The following is a 26,507-nucleotide window of genomic DNA, read 5'->3' as shown; positions in this document are numbered from 1 at the left end:
ACCCCCCTCCCTCTGGATAATTCATAATCCCTGGAGTTGATGCTCACAACCAAGCCTTGTAAGTCCTGATTCCAGGCTCTCATACCTCTCTAATCACCTTTCTCCTTACAGATCATCTCTCTGGGCTCCTGGAAGGCAGGCTGTGGCCTCCGTGCTGCGTCACACATCTTTAACAGGACGTGCAGGTGACACTGTCTCAGGAAGTCCTCCCTGATCCTGATATGACCTCACAAGTACACACGTATACACACACACACACACACACACACACACACACACATCAGCACGGTCTGGTTGAGATCCCCTCGCTATGCCCCCAGAACACCTATTTTATATCTCTCACTGGGGCTTGTCATATGACATTTATTGTCTGTTTCTTTCACTAAATTGTGACCATCCTAAGTGTGAGACCATTTTTTCACCTCTGTATCCACAGGCCAGTCTGGCACAGAGCAAGGACAAAATGAAAGAATATGAGTGAATAAGTGGATGAATGAATGACAGAGACAGCTTGTGGCTTTGAAGGAAAGAAGTGGCCAGGTGAATTCGAGACTTTTGTGTCATCCTCTTTGGATATTTGGATTTTGGACTTGGATATGACATTTGGGGGGTCCACTGGCCCATTTTTAGAGCAGGAGCCCCCTCTCAAGGGGACAGAAGTGGAGAGATGAAGCGACCATCTTATTCGAAGAACATCAACCTCAATTTAACTGAGGCCAAACAAAGAGAGGCCCACCTCCCTTCAGAGCCCCGGGAACCCCCAGAATATCTGTCATCCCTCATCCCTGTCTTCTGAAGGCTGCGCCTCCCAGCCCATTAGAAATGCTAATCTCCAGCGTGGAGTTGGATTAACTGACCCAGTGGGAGGGGACAAGTCATCTTCCAGTCTTTATTAAGAGTGAAGGCTATACCCGCTCTTGCCCAGCTGCCCCCAAAGGGATGGAATCTGAGGATTCGTTATGGTTCCTCTCATCAAGGCAGCCTCTACCGCTCAACACCATATTAGATGGATGCGGGTGGGGGAGGGCCCATTTCAGCCACCCTCTCCCCACTTAATGCATCAGAGCCCATTTGTTTGATGTTGGTTCCTGCTGGAGCACGGACCAGGCAGTGGGCCTCAGAGCAATTTGGAGCCACAGCTGCGGCTCAGCAGCCCAGCTCCCCACCCCCACTCCCACCCCCCTCCCCAGAATTTGCTGCTGATTAGCCCCAGACCCCACGATAGAGAAGCACAGCTTTGTGTAGACAGGGAACAGTCTGGCAGGGTCCACAAACAGACACTCAGTCCTGGCTCAGGATCTGCAGGAACTCATCTTACCCACCCTAAACAGGAGCTCTGACCCCTCAGGCTCAAGTAAGAGACCACAGCAGAGGGCGGGCTGTGGCTGGAGGGCAGGGGAGTAGTTCACTCTGAAACAGACAAACAAAATTACTTAGTATATATTTAAAATCACAGTTGCCCTCTAACATTGCTGAATCCTATTAAATGGAGGGTCCAGGATTGGTCTGGGTAGGGAGTTTGCAGATAGCAGCAAGAGAATCCTGCATAACAGAGGGGAGAGATTTGAGAACTCTGGAGCAATCCAGGGCGAAAGGCAACTGAGGCGCAGAGACAGGCAGAAGGAAGATTAGAGTAGTGGTTTCCAAGTATGGTCCCTAGACCAGCAGCATCAGAATCACCTGGGAATTTATTAATTAAAATGCAGATTCTTGGGCCCCACCCTGATCTATTGTCTCAGAAACTCTGAAATCTGTGTTTTAACAAACCCTCTAGGTGATTCTGAGGCAGACTGAAGCTTGAGGACCCCTAGACTAGAGGACCACAATGAGAAGGCTGGGCACTCTGGGCTGTGGCCCTACCTGGTGCCCCCAAATTGTCACTCAAATTTACCCAATTGATGAATTAGCTTCGTGTGAGTAGACGTTTTATAAAAACTAGCAAAGTTGGTGAATTCTACATCCAAATTGACGCAGGATGAAGCAGAGACCACAGGAGAATGTAGAGGTCAGAGCACAAGACCTCAGGAATTAGCAAAAATTATGCGAGAGACTTTGACTTCCACAGACCATGGAATTGGCAGGCAACTAAGTCATTTATATGTAGATGTCAAAGAGGCAAGAGGGCACCAGCTGGTATTTGGGTCACCGTGCATTTACATTAAGTGACTCAGGAGAAGAGTAACTAATAATGTTGACGCCGGCCAACTGTGCAAAGCAGAGGGCTGCGCACTTTATGCAAATGTTCTCTCAACCTCACAGCAGCCCTCTGAGGCAGGTAGCTTTATATCCTGTTACTCATGAGGAAACTGTGGCTCCACATGGCTGAATAGCTTGCCCAAGGTAGGTGACAAAGCCAGAACCAGCTGTCAGGTCCGTCTGACTCTGAAACCTCAGCTTTCACTGCTACACCTGGGTATGAATGGGCATCATTGTGAAGAATTAGCCCTGGCGACGTGCTTCGAAGGCTTCATGCCAGAGCAGCCCCTGCCAGCTCTTCACAGGACCCGGCAACGGTTTATCCCTTCCTGCTCTGCGCTGCTGTAGCAGGACATGTGGGCTCCTGACTCCACCCCAAGAGAGCCCAGGAGAGCTCAGGAGAGGTTGGGGTGCCATGCAGCCACTGGTCATGGGATGAGGGGCAGGGAAGCCATAGGCGCTCGTCCTTCTGCAAGTCGGCCTTGAGTACCAAGAAAGAGACGGGGCTCGGCAGACAGGGCAGTAAGGTCCTAGTTGTGTGACCTTGGGCAAGTTACCTAACCTTGCTTTGCCTCAGTTTCTTCATCTATAAAACAGGGGTTATAATTGTAGCTACCTTTTAGGTTGTTGTAAGGGTCAAATTAGTTAAAATATGAAAAATGCCTGATGCATACTAAGCACTATATAATAATTTGTTAAATTTAGATAAATGAATGAATCCCCTTACACTTTCCCCTTCTTCTGCCTTCTCGAATGTTCACCCTGACCTTGACTCCTTCCTTCAAAAGTCCTTCCCATCCTTCCAGCCAGGCTCAAACCCCTCCTTTCATAAGTACCTTGGCCCACAGGTCTGTCTCTCTCCAAGGAGCTTCTCTTGAACTTCCTGCCTCCCCTGCCGCTTGGCCTTCAGCATAAGTGCCCAACTTGTCCCCCCTATGCCTGGCCAGTCTACAGGCCTCTGGAGGGCAGGACCAGAAGCTCATGACTCTGAACCTTTGTGGTACCTCATGCACAGTGGGTGATCCACTGATCTTTAGGACTCAATGGTCCCCGCAGGGTAAGCAGGCCCTCCTTGTATTCAAGCTGTCTGCATTACTGTATTTACTGCCCAGCTAGTGGTTTAGATTGTGGGGCATCAACTGGGTTGGGGGTGAGGGGATGGGGAGGGTGGGGTGAAAGGGGATGGGAGCAGGCAGTTTTTGTCTTCCTAAAAGCAAGTTTACCACGTTCCAAGTGGTTGGATGTAAGGGCCAGTGATGAGTATTGAGAGCTAGAGGTTCATTCTACAGCCCCATTAATAAATTTTCCCAGAGTCCTCTAAGTGCTCTTGTCTCCCTTGAATGCCTAGGAACCCACTCTCACTTATCGGAAAGGACTGTCCATCTTTCACCTCCCTCCCTCCTGCCCATTCTAGCTCCAGCCTGGATGTTAGGACACAGCACAACCCTTTACCCACCAGACAACCCACATGGCAAAAGGGGATGAGGCTAGATGTCTGGAAGGCCTGGGTTTGTCCCAAGGGATAATGACCACAGGACAGAACTCAGCCAATGTCCCCTCCATGAGCTCTCACAGCCCTGGTCCAGATGCAGTTGGATATAGTTATCTCCCTGGGGTCATTTCCCCTGAGATTTAGGAACCCAGTGCCCAAGCTCAGCACAGGAGAAACCACCTCTTCTAGGCCACAGGTATAAGACTCAGGGCTCCTTCCTGCTCAACACTGACACACCTCTCCCCAAGGAAGGGGAGTTTGGCAAAGACCATCATTGATGCAATCAGCTCTTAGGTCCAGAGAAGCTAAAATCTGCCATCCTTCTCCCTCCCAAGGCCCAGCAACAACCTCCATGGGAAACAAAAAACAAAAAGTCCTTCTTCCTGAACCACATGGGTGTCCTTCCCAAGTTTTCCTCAGGGCTGTGCCCTGGTGTGGCTGAGGTAGTCAAGGCCACAGGCTAACTGCAGGGGATAGAATACGGGCCGGACTGGGTGTGCACAGGGGCCACTGGGGCAGTCTTTAGTTGGCAGGGTCCTTGGAGTCACCCCAGCCCCTCTCGGTTATGTGCATGTGGCTTGGACCCACAGAATGTGAGTCCTGGGCCATCCCCTCATCCCACGGGTTCCCCACATCAAACGCTAAATCCAAATTTGGCTCTGCCACATCCCCAGTGAATGCCCCGCCCTTGCCTTCCACATTAGCAGGCTCACATTTCAAATTATGGCCAACCAGACTGCATTTGAAAAGGCTGAAGGCTTCTCGAGGGGAAAAAAAAAAAAAAAAAAATATATATATATATATATATATATATATATATACACACAAACATAAATAGACTCATTCTAAAGACAGGTAGAAATAGTTAGGGATTTTCAGCTGCCCTAGACTCCCTCTGGCCCTCTATCTCCCACCAAAGCAGACAGTGGGGAGCTGTGCTGAGTTTGGGAAAGTTGGGGGCAGAAGAGACAATATGATAATTCTCAGGAAACTCGTCTTATCCTAAACTGAGGAATATGTAGGTATAACTTTCATTCCCAGGAGCAGGTAGGCCCCAGACCAGGGCAGAGCCTCTTCACCCCTTTCCTCCCTCCCCCAGTCCCCCCCAACATCCACCCCTTTCCATTTCTGATTGTCCAGCCCCTCTTCAGAGCTGTCAGGCACACTCTCGCGGGTCCATCAGTGGCTTTTAACGGAGCCCCCGGCTTTCATCCTATTAGTGAGGCTGGGAGTAATTACGACTTCATTAGCCAAATAGGTTCTTGGTTCAGAGACCCCCCCCCGCCACAGAACAAAATACACACCCGCTTCCCTCCATCTGAAGTCCGTCCCCTGGGGTGCCAGCTAACAATGTAGCAGGCTCCAGGGAAACAGTCAGGGAAGGGGGAAGAAGCCAGGGACGGCTGGCCAGTGGGGAGGAGGTCGGCAGCCCCCCCTCCTCCGGGGCGCATCTGTCAGCTGGCTGGCCCCCCGGAGAGATTTTTGACAAGGAAAGGGATGGCACTCCAGCAAATGAGGAGCATGACCCCTTGCATCTGTCTGCTGCCCCTTGCCCTCTGGCCCTGCTCGCCTCCCAGTCATGACTGGCCATCGGTTGATGGCCAGTTCACTTCCCCGATGGACGGACGGGGCAACTGCCTCCTCTCGGGGGCTCGCTGGCCAATGCCCAGGGGCCTCTGGAGAGTCGGAGTCCCCAGATCCCCCACCCCCAGTCTCCCATCTATACTTCAGCTGCTGCAGCTCCAGAAACAAGGAAGCAGAGGGTCTGCCAGGCAAGGACAAAGCTGTGCCCCAGGACCACCTGTCCGGGGACCTTTAGCCAGGCCTGGCCACCAGAGCAGGCAGGCAGGTCCCTGACACCTGCGAGAGATTCCACCGCTCCCCTGTCACTGGTCTGACATCCCAGTGTTAGAAAGTTTTTTGGGGATGGATGGACCTAGAGAATATCATACTAAGTGAAGTCAGAGAAAGACAAATATGACGTGATATCACTTATATGTGGAAGCTAAAAAATAATACCAATGAAGCTATTTACAAAACAGAAACAGACTCATAGACATAGAGAACAAACTTACGGTTACCAAAGGGGAAGGGTGGGGAGGGATAAAATCAGGAGTATGGGATTAACAGATACACACTGCTATATATAAAATAGATAAACAACAAGGATTTACTGTATAGCACAGGGAACTATATTCAAAATTTTATAATAACCTATAATGGAAAATACTCTGGAATATATATATATATATACCTGAAACTAACACAATATTGTACACCTGAAACTGACACAATATTGTAAATCAGCTATACTTCAATTTTTAAAAAAGAACAAAAAAAAAAGAAGGAGTTTTCTTTGGGTCTAAATTAACTCCACATTGCAATTAAAACCATCCCCACTTAGGAAATTGCTTATCGTCCTTCTCTTTTCCTGTTCTTTTAATAGGTTTAGAAGCATGGAGTCCAATCCGCCTGCCTCTAAGCCGGACCCAGCGAACCTGCTCTAGTCTGACCCTTCCTCAGTTACTCCCAGCCACATGGTTTTAGTCACAATCCCCTCCCTGTCCCAGGTAAGCACCCAGGATGAGGCCACACCAGCTCCGGCCACTCCTGCTGCCCCCACTCTCTACCAGGAGAAAGTGCAGGCTCCCTGCAGACCCTCAGGCACATGCCTCTTTGTCCATGAAGCTCCCAGAGAGCGCTGGCTGCTGCTTCTGGGGGCTTTGCAAGTAACAGCTGGTGAATTCTCATTCCTGCTGAGGGCCCCTCTGTTTGGATCCTCCGCCGGCAAGACACCGTCTGCTGAGGCTGGACCCAGAGACAGGAGGATAGATGAGATGACCTCCAAACAGCCCTGCCACTTACCAGACTCCAAGCCACATGTACCCTGGCCCTGAATCTGACCTGACCCTGTTCTGCCCCCAGGCCCGATGCTCTGCCTCAGCCCTCCCTCTCCCTAATCCCAATCCACAAGCAGCCCAGAAGCCAGGCAGGAGGACCCCTGCTCTGTGCCCTTCCAAGGAAAGGGAGTCCCCAGAGGCCAGCCCAGCTGTACACACTGCGCTGCTGCTTGTGTTCCCTGAAAGCAACTGTCCTTTTGTTAATTTTGCAATTTCCCCAAGTGCCAGGAGCATCTCATCTGACAGTCACAGCATCTGTTCTTCTCACTCTCCAGAAGGCTGGGTGGGAGCAGTGCCAGCCCCTTCCCTGGGGCTCCCCCTGCCTCACGTTCCTTCTGCCAGTTTGGACACCCTGATCACCTGGTCCCCTGGGAGCACCTCCAGTTCCTCTACATCCCTGGTCCTGGCACCCCTCCCTGTGACCTCAGCTGGCAGCCTCGATAACCATCTCCCCTTCTGAAACCAAGTTCACTTGCCCAAGCAGGTAGGCACCTGTCCTATTCCTTAGGGGGCTATAGGGGAAGAGGCTATTCTTTCATTGGAGGCCCACCCAGGCCCCTAACAGGTACAGGAGACTCAGGGGGACAAGAAGAAAGCTGGCCTGCCCACTGCCCCCTTCCCTATACACACAGTCCTTGGACTGCTCAGTTCCAGGGCAGTGGAAGTTCTGGTTGGGCCCTCAATCCAGAAGACCTACCAGGAATCTGGCCTGCCCTGTCCTGAGCTTCTGCACAGGGTTTCCCAGCCTCGGCACTGCTGACGTTTGGGGCTCGGTAGTTCTTAGTTGCGTGGCTGCCCAATGCTTAATAGGCTATTGAGCAGCGTCCCTGACCTCTACCCCCTAGATGCCTAACACACATTCCACACCCCCCCACACACACACCCATCGTGATAATGAAAAATATCTCCAGACATCTCCAAATGTCCCCAGGTTGAGAACCACTGAGCTAAGGCAAGAAGGAAAACTGACACCTGAGCATCAGTGACTGACACCCCCCCACGTTTCTGATTCCCAGGCTCCAGGTGACAAAGGGATGGCTCAAACTAGGCATTGGCAAACATTTTCTGTAAAGGGCCAGATAGTAAATAATTTCAGCTTTGCAGACCATATAGCCTCTGTGGCAACTATTCCACCGCCAGTACAGCATGAAAGTGGCCAGAAATACACAAATGAACAAGTGTGACTGCGTTCCAATAAATCTTTATTTATGAACGTTGAAATTTGAATTTCATATTCTTTTGTCAAGTGTCACAAAACTTTTTTCTTTTTTTTCCCCAACTATTTGAAACTTTGAAACACACACTTAGCACTTGGACCCAAGGATCTCAGAGGGATCACAACACCAGGTTGGGGAGGGAGGTAGCCAAATGTGGCCCAGCATGGTCTCCTCTGCCCCATCCTGAACCACAGAGTAGAATGGATGACCCACTAATCAAGCCATTTAACAAATATATATTGAGCACCAGATACTATGCTGAGGGTGCAAAGGTATAAGACACAGGGTGAGACACCCCATCCCCATACAGATTAGTGACAGGGTTGCCTATGAAGTGACAAGGACACTGAAGAGGGCCACCTAGTACCCAGCAGAGTCGGGGGCAGATTAGGCTTCCTGGAGGTGGGACCTCTGGGCCAATCCTTGAGAGCAAGGAGGACTTAGCCAGGTATACCTAAGGGAGAAAGATAACCATTTCAAACAAGGAACAACACTAGAAGAGTGAAATGAGAGAGTCCAGCCCCTTCCAAAAAGGGCAGGCAGGTCAATATGCCTTGAGTGAGCTGGGGATATGCAAGACAAGGGCTGCATAAAGAGGGGCCAGATGTCAATAGCCCGTGTGTCACAGGAAGGAGCCTGCCATCAACCTGGAGGCAAGGGAAGCTGAAGAATTTTTAGCAGGAAAGTGGCATGATCTGATTTGCATTTTAGGAAGCTCCCTCTGACTGCAGTCTGGAGGGTGAATGGGAGGGGGCAAGACTGGAAACAGAAAGCCTGAGAGGACAGATGGTAAGAATTCAGGTGAAAACGGGTGAGGGTCAGAGCTAAGACTGTGGGAGGGAGGCAGGGTGGGGCGGGACATGTATAGGAGAGGCCCTTGGGAGGCAAAGTGGGAGGACTGAGTGGTTGGCAAGACACAGGAGTGAGGGTGAGGGAGGGAGAAGTCACAGAGGATGTGACGGTCTGGGGGGTGCCATTCATGGGACAGGGAACCCAGGAGGAGAAGCAGGTGGACAGGGCAAAGAGGGATGTATCAACCAGGGTTCTTCCAAGAGACAAAACAAGTAAGATGTGTGTGCACAGGTGCATGTGTATGTACATATATACACACATACACACACACACACACACACACACACACATATGATTTATTTCAAGGTATTGACTTACATAATTGCGGGGGCTGGCAAGTCTGTTTTCTGTAGGCAAGCTGGCAGGCTGGAAACTCTGGTAAGAGCTGATGCTGCAGTTTGAGGGCAGAATTTCTTCTTCCTCAGGAAAACTTCAGTTGTGCTTTTCAGGCCCTTCAACTGACTGGATGAAGCCCTCGCACATTATGGAGGGTAACCTCTTTACTTAAAGTCAACTGATGGTGGATGTTAACCACATCTACAAAATACCTTCTCAGCAACACCTAGATCAGTGTTTGATTAGACAACTTGGTACTGTAGCCTAGCCAAGTTGACCCACAAAACGGACCATCACGGGGTTGGGGACAGGGGGTTCGTCCCACCTAGAGATGTGAGAGGCCCATGGGCACCCAAGTGATGACTTCTGGCTGGCCGACGCAGGTCTGAGCCCAAGGATCCTTCCAGGTCCCTGTCACTTCTCCTCTGACAGTGCCTGACTAGCCCAGGTCCCCACCTCCAGGTCTGCGTCTGCTCTAGGCATTCCACCCTCCCCGCCACCCCAAAGTGAACTTCCCAAAGCATACGTCTCAGCCTGTCTCTTGCCGGCTCAGACCCCTCTGACCGCCCCCACTGTTCTCAGATAAAGACCCTGCAGGGCTCATAAGGGTCCTCGAGGACTGACCGCAGTCTACTCCTCCAGCCTCACCTGTTCCTTGTTCCTTCAACTCCAGACATGCTGACCAACTCCTGCCCCAAACTCGCTCACTGCTCTGCCGTGCTACCGCCTGTGCACAAAACGTTGCTTCTTCCGGGAACCACGCCCTCCTTGCCCCTCCCAGCCCATGCCTCATACAGCTGACCTATCTGGTGAGCTCAGAGTCTTCCTTCAGGACTCAGTTAAAATGTTTTCTCTGTTCCCAAGCCTCACTAGGCCAAGGCAGGTACCCCTCCACGATACTTTGTGCAAGCCTGGATTACAGCACTCACCGGAATGTATTTTGATTATTTTTCGGGTCATCTCACCATTACACTGTGAGCTCAAGGGTTCATACTATGTCTTATTCTCCTCAGTGGCCCCAGCACTCAGTACGGTGCTTGGTACAAGAGGTACTCGATATTTGCTTGTGAAACGGATGGATGGATGAAAGGACGGATGTGGTTGGGTGGGCGGATACAACAATTTTCTAACAACTTCTGGCTATCATTGACTGGGCACTTCTCTTGTTCCAGGCCCTGTGTTAGGAACTTTAAGTCCAGAATCAGTCCAGGTTCTTGGCTGCAGGCAGCAGAAGCAGACTTTGGCCGTCATAAGCAAAAAGGAAATTCACCAGAAGGTTATCAGATGGATCACAGAATCAGAGGAGGCTATAGAAGCCAACTCAGAAACGGGCAGAAACTGAGGGAGGTTAGCCAGCAGAGACACATGGAGGTCACATCTCAGGAACAGCCTGATCAGGATGCCACCACTGGCGTCGCCCACACTGGACACTCCCTCCAAGGGTGCCAGAACTTTGAGATTCCCACTGCCCCCTCCACTGCTGTCCAACATGTGTACCTCACCTCGTGTGATCCACACAGCCCTTTGCGGCAGGTAATCTCACCTCCATTTTGCAGACGAGGAAACTGAGACTTAGAGAAGCCTAAGGTCGCCAGCCAATCAATAGAGTGGGTGGGGTTGGAATCAATAGCTGTCAGATGCCAAAGCCCATTGCCGTCCACTCCGCTCTGCACTGTCTCCTGCAAGGAGCACCACCCCCCACCGTTCGTATATAAATGCAGTTCCCTGGACAGTGCTACACAGCAGCCCTGAAATTCCAATGTGCTAGCTTGTTTGTAACTATATATTTGGGGTATGTTTTTGGCCCTGACAACGTCAGCACAAGAAGGCTGAGTAGAGAGAGGGTCTGTGCCCTGACGTGGGCTGACTGAAGCTGTTTCCAGGATCTTATACGTCAGCCAGCCAGGGATACTGGAAAACAGGGGCCTGGCCTGAGGCTCAGGGAGGCCTGCAGAATCTGGCCAAGGACTCCTAGTGCCCTCACCTGCCTCTTCCGGCTCCCGTGTCCCCAGGCTGCACATTAGCCACCCAGGACAGGCTTTGACAAGAGCACTCAGAGGTCCCTGCTCAGCAGCCCCACCACATCCAGGGTCACAATTTGGCTTTGCCAGAAGATTCCCCCACCAAGGATGTCCTCCTCAGACCCAGATGTCCTGGAGAGGCAGGGAACCCAAGCACCCAATCCTAGTCCCAGCTCCACCTCCACCACTCTGTGACCTTGGCCCAACCTTTCCGGGCTTCAGTTTCCCTATGACTCAATCCTTTCTCTGCTGCCCCTGCCCTCCCACCCTCCCACCTCCCACACTGGCCAAATTGTTCATAAAAAAAGATCTCAGGGTTCTTTGAGCTCTTTGGAGAGACCACATAAATGCAGGGCATTATTAGCATCATTACTATTAAATATTAATAATGACATTAGCATTGTCTATTATAAGCCTGAAAAGAAGCTCCGAGAGCCCTGAGTTGAAATGGCTAAGAGAATAATGAGGCCCCTCCGGGCCGCAGACCCCTTCAGGCCCTCAAGCAAAATTAGGAAGGCAAATGTGGGTGGAGTAGTGAGATTCCCAGCCCCCCGCTCAGTTCAACTTGGCTCCTCCTAGACCTGCACAAATCATACTCTTTCCAGTCGCCAACACCCCCATGCCAGGAATGCATTCCACCTCTGCTCTGTCCATCCAGGCCCGATTCAAGATGCACCCCACCCCAGCCCCACTGATGGAAACCTTCACCCACCTCCTAGCTCCCTCTCTCCCCCCATCTGAACTGTCACAGCGGTTATTCTCCACCATTCATTCACCAGTCAACAAATAGTTATTTGAGTCTCTACTAGGCACCAGTCACTATGTTAAGCCAGGGGCTGGGGTGGGGGGAAGAGACATTAGTGAGATAAGCTCTGCCTTCAGAGACTGCACAGTCGAGGCACTTATAACCAGTATTTTGCATGGCACTTGTTCATACAAAAACTGCTTTTAAAATCATGTTTTATCCACATGTCCTTACAACTATTCTAAGTAGGAATAGGATTATTCCCATTTTACTGATGAGGAACTAGATTCCCAGAGCAATTAAGTGTCCTTCAGTGACCTGCCATTGTCATCCAGCTGGGAGTGACAGAGTCCAGCTCTCGTGAATGTGCATCCAGAGCCACCCAACCCTCAAAGCGGAGAAGGTCTCAGCCTCGTAGGTGCCCACCCTCGTTACAGATGGGAAGCTGAATCCTAAAAGGGTCCAAAGGGAAGTAGTGACGTTTATTGAGCACCTACTATGTGCTTAATTCAACGCTCACACCAACTCAGCGAGGTTTGTGTCTTAATCCCTATTTTCCGAATGGGGAACCTGGGGCTCTGAGGAGGTAAGTGGCTTGCCCAGGGCCACGCAGCCCAGAAGTAGCACGACTATGTGTCAAGCTGGTCCGGTTTCAGAGCTTTGCCCAACCTGCCTGTCACTCTTCCCCAAAGCTGTGGACGGACCGTCCTGTTACCACCGTCAGACTGCTTCCAGAAAGGTTACAGGCACACTGAAGGCAGACCACATCCTGTGGCTCTCAAATCCCCCACTGTTCTAGGCAGAGACATGGCTCCGTAAACACATAAACACTCCTGGGAGCTCTAGAAAAGGTCTGAAGCCTGAAACCAGAGGTAAAGAGGCTGGCGGGGGGGAGGGGCCAGGAAAGGCTATGTGAGGCTTGTCACTGACGAGGGAGGAGATCAACACCGTCAGGGCCCTGGGGCCTGGCAAGGTCTCAGCTCCTCTCTGGTCCCCTGGGGCTGGCCCGAGGCCCCTCCTTGACCACTGGAGATCCACTGGTAGGGCCTCCGGAGGAAGGAGCAGATGGTCTGGGCAGGGTTGGGTGGCCCTCAGGGTGCCTTCTGGGACCCCCCGCTCTGGGATCACCACGTGCTTACAGACAGATCAGTGACCCGTTAGATTAGCTGCCTGATCATCTTCGGATGGCCCTTCTCTGCCCCATCTGGACGTCTGTGGAAACTCAACTTGGAGATGAGGTGTCCCGCTCTAGACAACAGGGAGACACACTGATTAGCCACGGAAAGGAGAGGGACCCCTTACAGTCAACCGTGCTGAGGATTCTGGGATCTGACAGGCACCAAAAAAGAGTGAACTGTCCTGTCCCCTGCTTTGCCCACCTGAGAAGGGCAGGTGATGGAGACAGACCAGCAGTCTCTGCTTCTCCACTTGTTTACTTTGAGCAGGTTCCTTAATCTCTCTGAGCCTCAACTGTAAAGTGAGCATAATAATAACAACACATACCCCCTTGGGTGGATAATTCAGGTAAAGCACTTAGTACAGTTCCTGGCACGTTGGAGACACTCAAGTTATTATTAATAATTTACACAATAATTAATAATACCATTATAAAATATTTTTGTCATTCTCGAACTAATGGACCCACAAGCAAAACTCAGCCTGGACCCCCAAATGCTCAGCCCACTCTCTTGTCAGAAACAGATGCACCGTAGAGGCCAGCAGTGAGGCGCCTCCCAAACCCCCCAGATCCATCTGAGATGAAACTTCGGGAAATGTTTCCCCAAATCCAGTCCTAGGCTTAGTTAGCACTCTTGTTTTCACTTACTGTGGCTGCTGGAGCCCACCTGGGCAGGGCAGGGCAGGGCAGGGCAGGGCAGGCAGGTTGCAGAGGGATCTGAGAGCATCTTAGAGACCCCAGCCACCTGTGTCATTGGGACGGGAACTGTGGCCTCCCCAAGGACCCAGCTCCCACCACAAGGGCAGCAGCTGTCCTAAACAGAGTCACAAAGACAGCAGTGTCAATCTAAAGCAATCCTCCTTGCATGCATTTCCAGACCCTTGGCCCCTGAGTCAGCCAATGGCTGGTCCATCAGTCCCAGGGCAGCAGCTGAGCCATCCCCTCTTGGCAGCCGTTTCTGCTTGGAGAGAACTCGAAGTCCTCTCCTCAGAGCCTGGGCTGACCTGGGTGGGGTCAGAGGGCAGGGCTCACCTCAGGAGCTTGGGGTCAACGTGCCAGTCCCAGGAAGACAGACAGACAAACAGACAAGGACAATGTGGGCAGAGGCAGAAAAAAGAAGGACATCCTGGAAGGGACTTGCACAGCAGCAGTCCAAGTTATCCAAGAGACGTGGCTCACACAGTCTTCATCAGGAACAATGAAGACTGTCTCCCAATTTGGGAAAACTCTATGGAGGGGCGGCAGGAGGACCGGAGGGGAGAGCATATGGGACCTGGGCAGGCTTTCAGGCCTTGGAGGCTGCGCAGCAGACCCTCCTCCACACCACATCTCCTTCTCCCTTTCCAGGCCCTTCTCTGTGGGCCCAGGTCTGTCCCAAGCCCCTGTGACCCCCTCCACTCAGGAAAACATGGAGCCATGTTCCAGGCTTGACAGGTATGCTTATTGAAAACTCTTGACGCTGGCCTGGCCCTGCCAGCTGTTTCTAGCATCTGGACCACTCACCAGTCTTGTCTGTGCGAGCTGGACAGCAGGTGGACCAGAGGGGGGTGAGAGAACAGTGACAGCCTGACGGGGCCCACTGCCACCACAGATGGCTTGTCCCTCCTCCTCCAGGCCCCAGCCTTCCTGGGCACACCTGCCACATGACAGGAGCAGAGCAGGAGAGATGTGTCACTCACCTGAGTGAGCACCTAGAATCTCAGAGCTGGCAGGGGCCTTGGCCATCTTTAACCCCTTCGGGTTACCAGTGAGGCTCAGAGAGGACAGGGCACTTACCCTAGAACACACAGCCAGTCACTAGCAGAGCCCAGACTACCTTTCAGACATTCAGACCCCCAATCTAGTGAGCTTTTCGTGACAACACACTGCTGGCTGATTGAAAATGGGCTTGGATCCATATGCACTGATGTGAAAAGGTGCCCAAGATCTATCATATAGTTTTAAAATATTTTGCAAATCATGATGTATTGTGTGATCATTTGCATAAAATAATACTAATAACCCATGAAATTATATACATGAAAATAATAAACCTGGAGGCATGTGATTTAAATTTGTTAAGGTACTTTCACTATCTATTTTTAAATTTCCTCTAATGTTTGGATATTTTGACCAAGAGCCCGTGTTACTTTTATAAGCAAGGGAAACAATAAAAATAAACACGTAAGGTGGGCAACGAAGGCAGCCCTCCACTCCACTTGCTTTGCACCACTAACTGAGGATTTCTGATTTGCAGCCCTTCCTCTAATAGGGGATTTCTGGAGGAAACAAGGAGTTTGCTCCATAGGTCTCTAGGGTTTGAGGATAGGAGCCACTTTCTTTTGCCTCCTCACCGCACCCCTCTCCAGCCCTTCCGTTCTGGGCTGGGCAGGGAAGGTGGGGGCAGGCAGGCCAGACAGCGCCAGGAGCTGAGCTGCCCATGCATTATGGAAGACGCGGGCGCCCTGGCTTGCTCCCTAGCCCTTAAATGACAGCAAATGAGGTAAAGCCAGGAGGGTGGGGACGGGAAGGGGGTGGGAGGGGGGCAGAAGGAAGCCGTCTCCAGGGCCCCGAGCGAGCGTTGGCTGAGGACGGGAGCCAGCCAGTGAGCGGAGCCTGGGAGAGGGAGGAGCACATCTTGATGCAGAGATGCTGCAGTGGCTCCAGCGCGCACACACACACACACACACACACACGCGCGCCCTCACCCGCCACCGCCACTGCCGCCGCTGCCGCGCCAGGACAGCAGGGATCAGCTGAGGCTGAGGCGAGCCGGGAGGAGAGGAGGGCGGCCCAGGGGGCTGGCGGCTGGGCTGGCTCTGGCTCCCCGGCATGAGCAGCGTCCACCTACCGCAGCCAACACCCTTCTTTCACCCCAGGTAGGTGCCAATCGCTTTTGTCTCCTCCAGTCCTGGGGCTTCCCAGGGCGCTGCTGTGGGCAGGGGCTCTGCGTTCAGTTTCCTGGCAACTTGGGAGGGGGCAGGGACAGGGCAGGAACCCCAGCTGGTTGGCAGGGGCCAGTCTGACTTCTCACCCCAGCCCCACAGGGGCCACCAGGACTGGAGATCCCCTCCGCCCTACGTGGGTGGCATCCTTGAGGGCCCTAGCAGGCCAAGCCTGGCCCGGAAGCTGGACCCCAGCAGTGTGTCCAGGAATTCAAGCCACAGGCTGGTAGCAACAACTGCCTCCGGAGAGGGCAGAGGCTATGGGCCTGCCCCGCATCCCTGGTCCAGGGCTTGACCGTCCATGAGGCCAAGTTCCAGACCCTGACCTGCCCCCAGATATCCCTGGATGGAATTGAGCCTGACTGCCCAGACTTGAGGTCCCCCTGGGTCTGCCTGTGCAGGGTGGCCTCTTTGCAAAGTCTTGCTTCTGTTCGACAGAGGGGAAGGCTGTGGGAGACAAGGAGAGACTGGAGCACAAGTTTGGGCAAAGCCCTGTCCTGGAGCGGGGACATAGAGAGTAGAAACTGAGGCAAGTCACATTCCTTCCCCCCTCCCCAACCTTATCTTCTCCTCGGATCCCTCCCCCTCATCCTCACTGGTGGGAAGAAAGGATTTGCAGAAGTTTGGCTTTCCATTGGGGAAAGGGGCTAGGCTAGAAGAGGGAGGGGCACCGTTTAGGGAGTCTAGAAAGAGAGGACAAACCTTCTGTCCAGCACCGTGGGGCTTACATAATAGCCAGGGGTGGGGGAAGCAGCCCCAGCCAGTGTCCAGAGATGAATCCCATCACCTTCTCCAGGAGGGATTCCCAGGTCTGGGAGGCAAGGAAACCGGTGAGCTGAGACAGTGCCTGTGGAAGGAGAGAGTCCTGACCCTACACAGGCACAAAGCCAGGGACCCTTCAGCCACAGAGCACTGGGGGCTGAGCCTGTGTCCCAGGAGGAAAAGTTGTCAGTCAAGGTTGTTTGGAGGTTTGGGAATCTAGACAGACCAGGATGGAGTGAGCTGTGAGTACCCATGGCCCCTGCCCTGGAGAAGGGCAGGTTTTTTTAGCCCCCAGGTTTCCTGCCCTTAACTTCTCCCACTTCATGTCCAGCCTGCAACTGGTCAGACTCTTATCACCCTTTCCTCTCAGCCTGACTCCCCAAGGCCCCAAACTCCCTTCCCAGTCCAGCTGGCATCCTTTCTCTTCTGCTCAAAGGGAAGCAGGAGGAGGAAGAGCCCAAATAACCCAGGAGGTCAGTGATCTGACCTCATTCTGGGCAGCAGTCTCAGGCTCCTCTCCCAACCTCCTGGCCAGAGAGCCCCTACCTCCACTTAGCCTCTGAGTCCCCGCCTCCCAGTTGCACTCAGAGCCACTGGAGATCAAGGGCAGCAAAGGGTGGGCCACCTGTGGGAGAGGCTGGAGGTGGAGCAGGGAGATGGTGCCCTGACTCCTGTCCTCGGGGGGAGGGAGTTCTGCCCTTAGACACAACAGCATCCAAGCCCTTCCCCAGGGTGCCCCACAGTTAACCCCTTCTATCAAGGCTGCAGGACCACTCAAGGAAGGCTTTGACCACAAGGTCAAAGTTCTTCCTAATTTCCCATGAGATCTATCAGGAGTCACCAGCCAGCAAGCGGGAGGTGGGAGGTGAGACAGACAGGGAGGGGCCGCAGAGCCCATGGCATCAAAGTCACCCAAGATCCACCTGTCCTTCTGGGGCTCACCGTGAGCCGTGAGGGAAGCAGGGGCACACTGCCCTAGGAAAGGTGTCCCCTGCTCTCTCTCTCTTATTCCCCACCCATCTTCTATGCCCCACCCGGCCAAGCTCTGTCCTCACATTCCCTTCCTGGTCGAATGCACTCCTCCACCTACCCCGCACCGTTCCCCCTGCCAGATTTCACTCCTTATGCAACTCCATTCCAGCACCTTCTCTGCCAGCAGTTGTTCAAATAGAGACACGTGTGGGATGGGCCTCTGAAGAAGTGTGCTCAATGGGATGGTTGCACACATTGTCTCTGACCGACTGACCAGACTTGCTCCTCAGGAGTAAGTACAAAGAAGGAGGTGCCCCCAAGGTATCCTCTCTGACTTTAAGGCCATCAGGGAAGCAATACCTTTGGGGTGGTTTGGAGAATGCACTGTGCCTCACCTCCCAGAAACATCCTCAGCCAAATGTTTGTGAGAAAGCTTATCTACACACATTTATGCCTGAGGTTGGAACCACAGGGTTGAGGATTGATACACAGCGAAAGAAGAACTAGAGCAAAAGATATGCCAGTGAAGCAAGAGGGATTGAAGCTAGACTGCAGGAGACACTTCCTCACCAGGAAGACGTGCCATGAGGAAGTAGGGCAACCTCCTTTCCAATGACTCTATGAGGGTGTGGAGAACTGGAGTCTGTCCAAGCTTAGAGACAGTCCTGCCTAGAAGTAGAGGTTGGGCTAGGTGACCTGTTAATTTCTCCCAGCCTCAGGTTATCCTCTTGCAAATGGTACAGGGGGAGGTGACTCAGGAATCCATAAGAAGACAGATATCTTTTTCTCTCCCTCCTGCATGCTGGCCACCTCTCAACCTTCTGGACCTCCCTAATCTAGACCAAACCCCCCAGGACTTTGCTAACTTGGAACATTCATGGGAGTTTCCATGGGTTCTGTGCCCCAGTGGTAACTGTCCTGGAGTAAAGAAGTACTTCCATGGGTTTAATGAGTTCTCTTGATACAAAATGAGCCCATGTTTCCTTGTTTACCCAGAGAGGATGCAAACAAAGGCAAAAGTGTGTGACATTCTCACCCAAAACTGAATACACTCCATCCCAGAACACATGCAGACCCAAGTGCACCTCAGCATCTTTATCCGATGAGCCCCACCCCACACTTGGGGCACCCATCCAGATGAAACCTGCTGGGTCTCCTCCAGCCCAGCCCACATCCTCTGAATGTCCACCGACCTCATAGACCAAAAGGCTCCCCGACCCTGGCTCTGGCTGAAGGGTGGCCTTCCTGCGGTGCAGCCCAACAGGTGCAGTTAATCTGGGCCCTAGAGCGGAAACTAGCCTGAGGGGAGGAGCAAGTTCAAACCCACCTGGACCAGGCTTGGTTCTGAACCAGCCTGTCCAGGAATTAGAGGGAGTCACCTCTCAGCAGAGATGAGGGGACATGCAAAGTTGCTCCACTAGTTTCTTCCCGATTTGTATCTTCTGAACCAAGTTGAAACAATTGCTCCTACGCCTGATGTCTCAAAAGGGGCCCTTCTCCCAAAGCCCTCACTCGTTCTGCCCCCAGACCCCACACGGAGTAGGCAGGCAAGTAGGAAGACCTCGAGTCTGGGTGCTACTTGCCCACCCCCAGGTCCTCCCAGGAGAATGCAAGGCTCTCCCCTTCTGCCCACTCCCCACTTTGAGGGGTCTCTTCAGTGGAGAGGGTGGGGACAGAAGGGCCAAAGACTCCCGGCTGCAGATCAAGGGCCGGCCTTCCCCGGCCCCGTGCCACAAGCTCAGGCAAACCCATGAGCCTGGGAGTCACAGCTCTCCCCAGAGGGCACGGCAGTGCCAGGGCTGGGGCCTCAGGGAACCAGCTGCAAATACAAAGAGCCTGCAGAGAACACCGAGGGGTGGGAAGAGAGGGAGCACACAGAACAGGCTGGGGAGGGACCCAGCTGCAAGACTGCCCTGTCACCAAGCAGTCCCTGTCCCCCCCTGGGGACTGAGAAGGTCCCTATCCCACCCAAATATGCCTGAAGGACCTCCTCCAGCTCAGGGCACCGGCCCTGCCCGCACCGAGGCCTCTCAGCTCCAGTCCTCTTCCTGCCAGCTCCTGCCACCAGGCACGTGGGCCCACCAGGCCGCTGAGGACACCCCATCCTCCCATGGGGTGTGGGCATGGCTCAGACCTTCCCGGAAGACAGTGGTCCCATCCCAGGTGGCAATTCCTTTCGTAGGTAGAGTCCCCCTCCCATCGTACACCCCACAGGCAGGAGGTGGGGTGGCTGAGGAGGAGCACCTATTTGGGGGAGCCCACGTGGATGTCCGAGCCCCGTGCTCTCCTGAACACGTGGTGTCTGGACGAGTCTCTGTGTGTCCTTGTGCCTTGTCTGGAACGGCATGCCCGCCAGTGCTGGCCCAGGCCCGCCACGCCTGTGGGGTACAGCAGGAAGGCACCCGCCCAGGGAGACTGTGGGAGACTCTCAGCGTTCTCGACACATGTGAGCCTGGCCGGATGTCGCGACTGTGTGGAAGTGAGCCCGACTCACAGCCGGGCACAGTGTCTGTCGACACACTTGTGTGTCCCTCGGTGTGCTGGGGTCTGTGCTCGAGGCCCATGAGGGTTCTCAGTGATGAGCTCTGATCTTTCCCAAGCACTTATTGTGGGCTAGGAATTGTGCTGACCTCACAGGGGTCCCGGGAGGTGGGTACTACCCCTCTCATCCCCATTTTGCAGATGGAGACTGAGGCTCAGAGAGGTTAAGTAATGAACGTAATAACTGGGGTTACGCTGGTTAGTTATACTAAGGTTACACTGGCTAGTAATTGTCAGGCCTGTCAACGCAAGAGCCCACCCCACTAAGCCAGTGTGCTGCGCTGCTAGGTGGAGCACGGTGGGGACCCGAGGGGCTCCTATAATACCTGTCAGCTTATAACAAGTCACTTAGTCTCTGCCCTCAAATGGGCTCCAAACTCCTTCTATCCCAAAGCTGCTCAAATCTCCATTGTCCAGGGGGAAGGAGAGACAGGCTTGGGGCCAGGAGCTCAGTACCCCAAGGGAAAGCACTTGGGCGGAGTGCGTCTTTCATTTTCCGACACCTCTGTGCAAGGGTCCTCAGCCCAGCAAACCCTGGAGTCCAGCTCACAGCCTTCCATCCCCCAGCTGTCCTCCAGGCCCTTTTGTCTCCTGGGCCCAGCAATTCGGCCAGCTCCCCCTGGTCTCCCGGAACCCCAAGCAGATTATGAGCCCCCCACGTTCTCCCAGGACCGGCCCTGAATGGTGACAGCCTGTGTCCGCCTTTGCCAGCCTGTGCCTGCACCCCTGCACCAGGGCAGCTGGCCGGGGCCAGGCTTGGCTGGCTCAGGGTCCACAGGGCCAGCTCTAGGCCTGGCATAGCTCCACTCCGGCCTTGCTCTTGACAAAAAGGCCTCCTCCATCCTGGGTATTCTAGAATGTGTCACAGGGCAGATGTTATGGGGAGACGACTGGCCCATGCAGCTTGTGAGCACATCTCCCGCTGCACTCAGCTGGGCAGGGAGCTCGGCAAAGGCGGTGTTTTTATTCCTGCCTCCCCAGCACTTAGCACAATGCCTGGCACGTGGTGTTAAATACGCAATGGGAATGGACGCAGGGCAAGACTGGATACCAACTGCCTCGTGTCAGGGAGGAAATAAGCTCCAACCTTTGACCCAAGCTCTGGGGGGGTGGGGATGTGCGTTCACACGAGGCCTTAGCACACAGTGGCCTTGGCTCAATGTACATCTGATTGGGTTGATCAGCCTCTAATGCTCCCCGAGGGCAACCCTAGGTGCTTCCTGGTACCAGGCCCTCCCTGACCCATGTCTCCTCTGAGGCTGCAGGTCTCAGGCCCCAGGGAGTGCCCAGGGCCCTTGAGCCCAGAGGTGACTGATAAAAGTCTGGATTACATCAAAGTTTAGGATGAGCAGAGGGATTGTATTATCCGTGATGTATGGTAATTACTTATGGTAAGAGAGAGAACAGATAATTCTGACCACTGTGGGGTGGAGGTGAATGATCCAGGGTGCAGGGCTCCTGGTAGATCACCGGGAAACAAGGCAGGGCTGGGACACAAGACACAGACACACACACACACAGAGGCATATATTCAATACACAAAGACCAGATGTACTCATATACAGACACATGCATATACACAGAGACACAAGACTAGACCACACATGTACACAGGGACATAGAGACAGAACACACAGATATGCACAAACATCACATACATGCGTACACACGCACACACGCACACCCACCCCACTCTCTCCAGCACTGCTGGTGGGCAACGGCAGACGGGCAGCAGCAGGCTCGTCCCCGGAGTCTCCAGCCCCGGCCGCAGGTCCCTGCCCGTCTGTTTCAGCTTTGCTCGGACACACTCGGGATAAGTGCCTGTCTCCCCGAGCCCACACCCTACCCCCTCGCTGAGCTCTCAAGACTGGCAGGCAGACAAAGGGCAGGAAGCAAACGATGACTGAGCACCTTCTCTGTGCCAGACTCCGGACGGGGCACACCTGTGCCAAAGGGGCGTTTTCAAACTCTTCGGAGCTGCGGAAACCTTTGTGTAAAGGGAACCTCGGAGGGAAGTCCAGCAGATAAAGCAAGTATAAGTGGAGTTGCTCTGGCTGAAGTGGGGAGGGGGCCTGGTGCCCCATCTTCTCTCCACGCCCCTATCCTCACCGCTACCCCAAGGCAAGTCCAAACAGCCCCAAGACTGCCTCTGCAGGGCACTCCATACCTCATTCAACACTCAGAACAGCTCTGCAAAGGAAGTGTTACGATCTCCACTTCACAGATGAGAAAACAGGTCCACCAGGGGAGATAACTTGTCCAAGCTCCCAACACTGTTAGGAGATGAAGCCAAGGTCACCAACTCCTGTCCATCGATTCCAAAGCCTGTTGTGGTTCCCAGTGCCCCAGTGGCTCCCTATCATGAGGACAGCTTCCTGCATTTGTGTACCATCCAGGGTCCTGCTTCTAGATTCTTCCATGGCTAAGCACCCTGCTGACCCCAGCAACCTGAGAGCCTGTGTGAGAGTGTATGTGTGTATGAGAGAGAGGGAGGGAGTGTGTGAGTGAGAGACAATGTGTGTGAGAGGGAGTATGAGGGGTGTGTGTGTGTGTGTGTGTGTGTGTGCCCTAGGGTTGCCCTTGGGCAGCACTGAAGACTGGTCAGCCCACTGTGTGAGTGTGAGTGTGAGCATGTGACATGGAGGCATACAATCACAGCTGTTCTCAAGCTGTTAAATACAACACACAAGTGATACCTATTCTGCGCTGAGGGTGCTGGGGGCGTGTTGGACGGGCTGGAAGTGCTGAACCTCTGGGTTCAAGTCTGGAACTGACAGCGGCAAGAATAGGGAGGGACAGGTGGAGAGGTGGCACCTGGCCCCCTTCCTGACACAGGGAGGTAGGTATGAGGCTGGAGTTGGGGCGGGGGAGGGAGTGCCATCTGTTTAAACACTACTCCCGCCACGCCACTCGCACCGGAACACCAAGCTTCTCAGCCTATATCCTCCCTGACGGGCCCTGGGCCCACTTCTCCCCTCTCTTCCCCCCACCCCCCGCCTGCTCCTTTGGTGCCAGCCGTGACCGTTGGGAAGGCAGGAACGGGGTGGTGGTGATCAACATTGAGGTTTAAGGGCATTTGGGAGCCCTCTATTTCCCGGGGAATAGAGCCCGCAGTGAGGCCGGGAGACCCTGAGCTTGCACCGGTCTTCGGACTCTGCACTGGCCCTAGAGGCAGACTCAGGTCATCGGCAGCCTGCCTCCTCCACCTCCCCACTCCCATCCAGGGGCAGCATTCCCAGGCCCTCGGCCACCCTGCACTCTCTGGGAGCATCACAGTCTCCGCGCTGGAAGAGACGCTAGAGAGCAACCATTTCACAGATGAGCACACGGAGGCACAGAGCTGGCGTGGGTCTTGAAGCCAGTTAGTGGAAGAGCCCCCGGCCGGGCTCTCTCCCTCAACCTTAGATCCCCACCTTCTGCTCTTAGTTTTCTGCAAAGCAGGTAGCAGGGCAGAGAAGCAGAATATGCAGCAGGGTGATCTGGCTCCCAGTAGCCTGGGAGCCCAGTGACCCAGACTCAGTCTGGTAACCAAGAAGCAGGCCCCTGAGATTCCACACTCTCCCCGCCCCAAACTGGGCAAGACAGCCTGGAGATGGGGAGTAGGTGGAAGGCTGGACCTGCTCTCCCCCCAGGATGAGACCCCCCTCTCTCAGACTGATGGAGGGGGGCTCTGACTTGCTCTCGGTGTCCCCCAGGGAGCAGGTTCTCCAGGGCTCCAGGATTTAACCAAATCTCTGCTCATCTCGGCAAGAGGGAGGCTCCTCTAGGAGCTGCGTTAACTCTTTCAGCCCAGAAGGCCTGTCCAGGCCCTCTAGCCCATCTGGTTGGGAAGCCTTACTAAGGGGGCCAAGGTTATGGCTCCATCATGCACAGTACCTAAGTGCCTTACCTGGGGCCCAGGTGAGAGGGTGTGGACGAATCAATGAAACTCCTCCTCACTGGTAGAAAAATAAGGCTGGTTCCCAGAGACTTGATGCAGCTCCCAGAGGGGCTTATTACCCCCCACCCAGGCAGCTGTGTGTGGGGCAGGGGAAAGCGGGCCCGATTCCTAGAAGATGTTACTAGTTCCCCAAACCCAGGCACGGGCCCTGCTCTCTTCTGGCCCTGCGCTGAGAGCTATTACCGGGTGAGCAGGCGGTGGCTGCTCGCCTCCCAATTAGTCACTGCTTTCACTCCCTGAGCAACACCCTGCTGGCTGCACGGGAGGTGGGGTGAGGGTACAGGGCAGAGCCAGACTCCCAGGGGGCCAGCAGGAGGCACTCGGCCCTGGAAAGAGCTCCTTGGTAATGGCCAAGCCCCTTCCCCTGGGGCCCTGGGGAGGGTGAGAGCAATTCCAGCCTCTCCCCAGGCTGAGGCAAAAGCATCGCCGACCCAGATGTGCCTGGAGCTGGGAGGGGCCCTCCTCAGCTGAGTCCCCCCCTGTCTTTCTGCCTCCCTAGGTCCTTCTCAGCCTCCAGCCAGACTCTCCCTGGGCAGGACTGAGGCTCCTCTCCTCCGCTCCCCACTTCTGCCTGGAACGCTCACCATGGGGACACCTACCAGGAGGAAATCACACTTGCTAATGCTGGCCGCTGTGGCCCTTGTCTCCACTCCAGGTAAGAGGGCTTGTCTGGACTCCAAAGCCTAGCAGGAATGATCATAGCTTTATATCATTGCTATTATGTTAGTGATGACTACAGAAATAATTGACTGCACTGCTGTGGCACTTCAGTTTGAGGCCATTTCCTTATAGAATTTTCCTGCTTGTGGATTTTACTTTCCCTTTGAGATTAGGAGGAGAGGGAATGAGTCTTTGTCGTATTGTAGATGAGAAAAGCATGATCCAGAGAGGGTGAGGGACTTGCCCTGGGCCACACAGCAAGACTATGGCACAACCAGATCTCCATGACATCAGCCCAGAGTTGCAGCCTCTTAAGGCTGCAAGATTAAATTTAAAATTAGTTGCTTAGTTGTACTAGCCCCATTTCAAGGCCTCATAGCCATATTGGATAGCACAGATTATAGAATATTTCCATCATCACAGAAAGTACTATTGGATAGTACTGCTCTAGGGTCCCCTGACCACACAACTCTGGGAGGGTTCCTCAGGGCAACAATGAAGCCTGGCAAATGGACCAAATGTGGAACGGGATCTGGGAAGAGATGAGGCAGAGCAGGGCGTGGCCCAGGAAAAAGGCAAGAGGGACCCAAGCAAAAGTTCTCATGCCAGGGGTGCTTCAAGTGGGGAGAGGGGAGGAAGGCGGCTGGCAGAAGGAAAAGGAGGGCACGGAAAACCGAGCAGTGCAGGCCAAGAGGCCCGGGCTGGCTGGATTCTGGAGAGTGTGCTAGGGAGGCGGTATGGGAGCCCCAGCCTGTCTGAGCTGGGGGAACTTTCCAACAGCCTGCTGCTGCTCGGAGGGGCCTGCTGGAACCGCTGCTTGGCCTCTTTGCCCTGACCCCCAGCCCAGATCAATAGACGTTTCTTTTTTCCTTAAAGATCTCCATGGGAGAAAGAGTACCCATCCTCTGGTGTCCTTCTGGAGTTCTAGCTACCTCAGGCTCCACCTCCCCATCCCACAGCCCCTGCAAGGCTGAAACCAGCACATTTTAAATTCTTCGTCTCACCAGGGAAGGACTCCACTGGCATAGTTTCAGATGTTCTCATTATGTCCTAACCACCTCCCAACCCAGCATCCAAGTCAGTGAGGCTGCTGGGAAATAGGGGAGCCTCCCAGGCCCCCAGCTCCAGGCCTAGCTCCCAGTGCCAGGGCCCCCCAGGTCTGGAGGAGCTGCTGTGGTGGGGAGCCCAGGCTGCAAGGAGCAGGAGACACCCACCCCAGAGAGAGTGGAGGAGAGGTGCCTGGGCTCCTCTGCGTTCCCCACCCTCAGGGTCAGTCAGTGCTGGGACCCCATCATCTGAGGTAAGCAGTATGTGCAGCCTCCGGGGTCCATAGACCCCGAGAGGCAGGAAGGCCAAGGGAGACGGGACCTGGTCTGCCACCTCCAGCAACTGCAGAGGCAGGAGTGGAACATCCCATGGCTGTTCCCACCCCCTAGGAAGGGGCCTCAGCTCTTGGCTGTCTTTGCTCACCTACCCTGGGGATGCAGCTTTGGATTCCTGCACCCCAGAGCAAAGAAGGGCAGAATGGCTTCCCCTCCACGGTCTCAGCTCCCTAATCTCCTTCCTCCACGAGGCCCTGATACCTGTGTTTGGGGGAGCAGAGTTGTCAGGATAGGGAATCAGGAGAGAATCAGAGAGGATGCCAAACAAGGACAGTACAGAGTGGGTGGCTCTCCCTGGGAGTGTGTGTGTGTGTGTGTGTGTGTGTGTGTGTGTGTGTGTGTGTGTGAGAAAGTGCATGTGTGGGTGGATGTGTGTGTAGGTTCAGAGGG

At 54.0% G+C, this 26,507-nt stretch overlaps 1 protein-coding gene across 3 annotated transcripts in view; it reads left to right on the top strand.

Moving 5' to 3' along the window:
- Positions 1 to 4,396: 4,396 nt before the first annotated feature.
- CNTN2 (contactin 2) overlaps positions 4,397 to 26,507 on the top strand; it is a 43,079-nt gene continuing 20,968 nt past the window's right edge. Inside the window, exons 1-3 of one of the 3 annotated variants that reach the window (XM_082461965.1) lie at positions 15,713 to 15,794; positions 16,299 to 17,886; positions 24,575 to 24,730. In XM_082461965.1, the coding sequence (XP_082318091.1) occupies positions 24,661 to 24,730 (70 nt within the window). In that variant the 5' untranslated portion in view covers positions 15,713 to 15,794; positions 16,299 to 17,886; positions 24,575 to 24,660. Of the gene's footprint in view, positions 15,419 to 15,712; positions 15,795 to 16,298; positions 17,887 to 24,451; positions 24,731 to 26,507 lie in introns of those variants that run through there. The other 2 variants (XM_082461967.1, XM_082461966.1) reach the window with 2 other exon arrangements.

The sequence above is a fragment of the Balaenoptera physalus genome (assembly GCF_965194825.1).
Source record: "Balaenoptera physalus genome assembly, chromosome: 1".
Lineage (NCBI taxonomy): Eukaryota > Metazoa > Chordata > Mammalia > Artiodactyla > Balaenopteridae > Balaenoptera > Balaenoptera physalus.
Note: the sequence above shows the minus strand (reverse complement) of the source record. Positions and strands in the feature narration are given on the sequence as shown.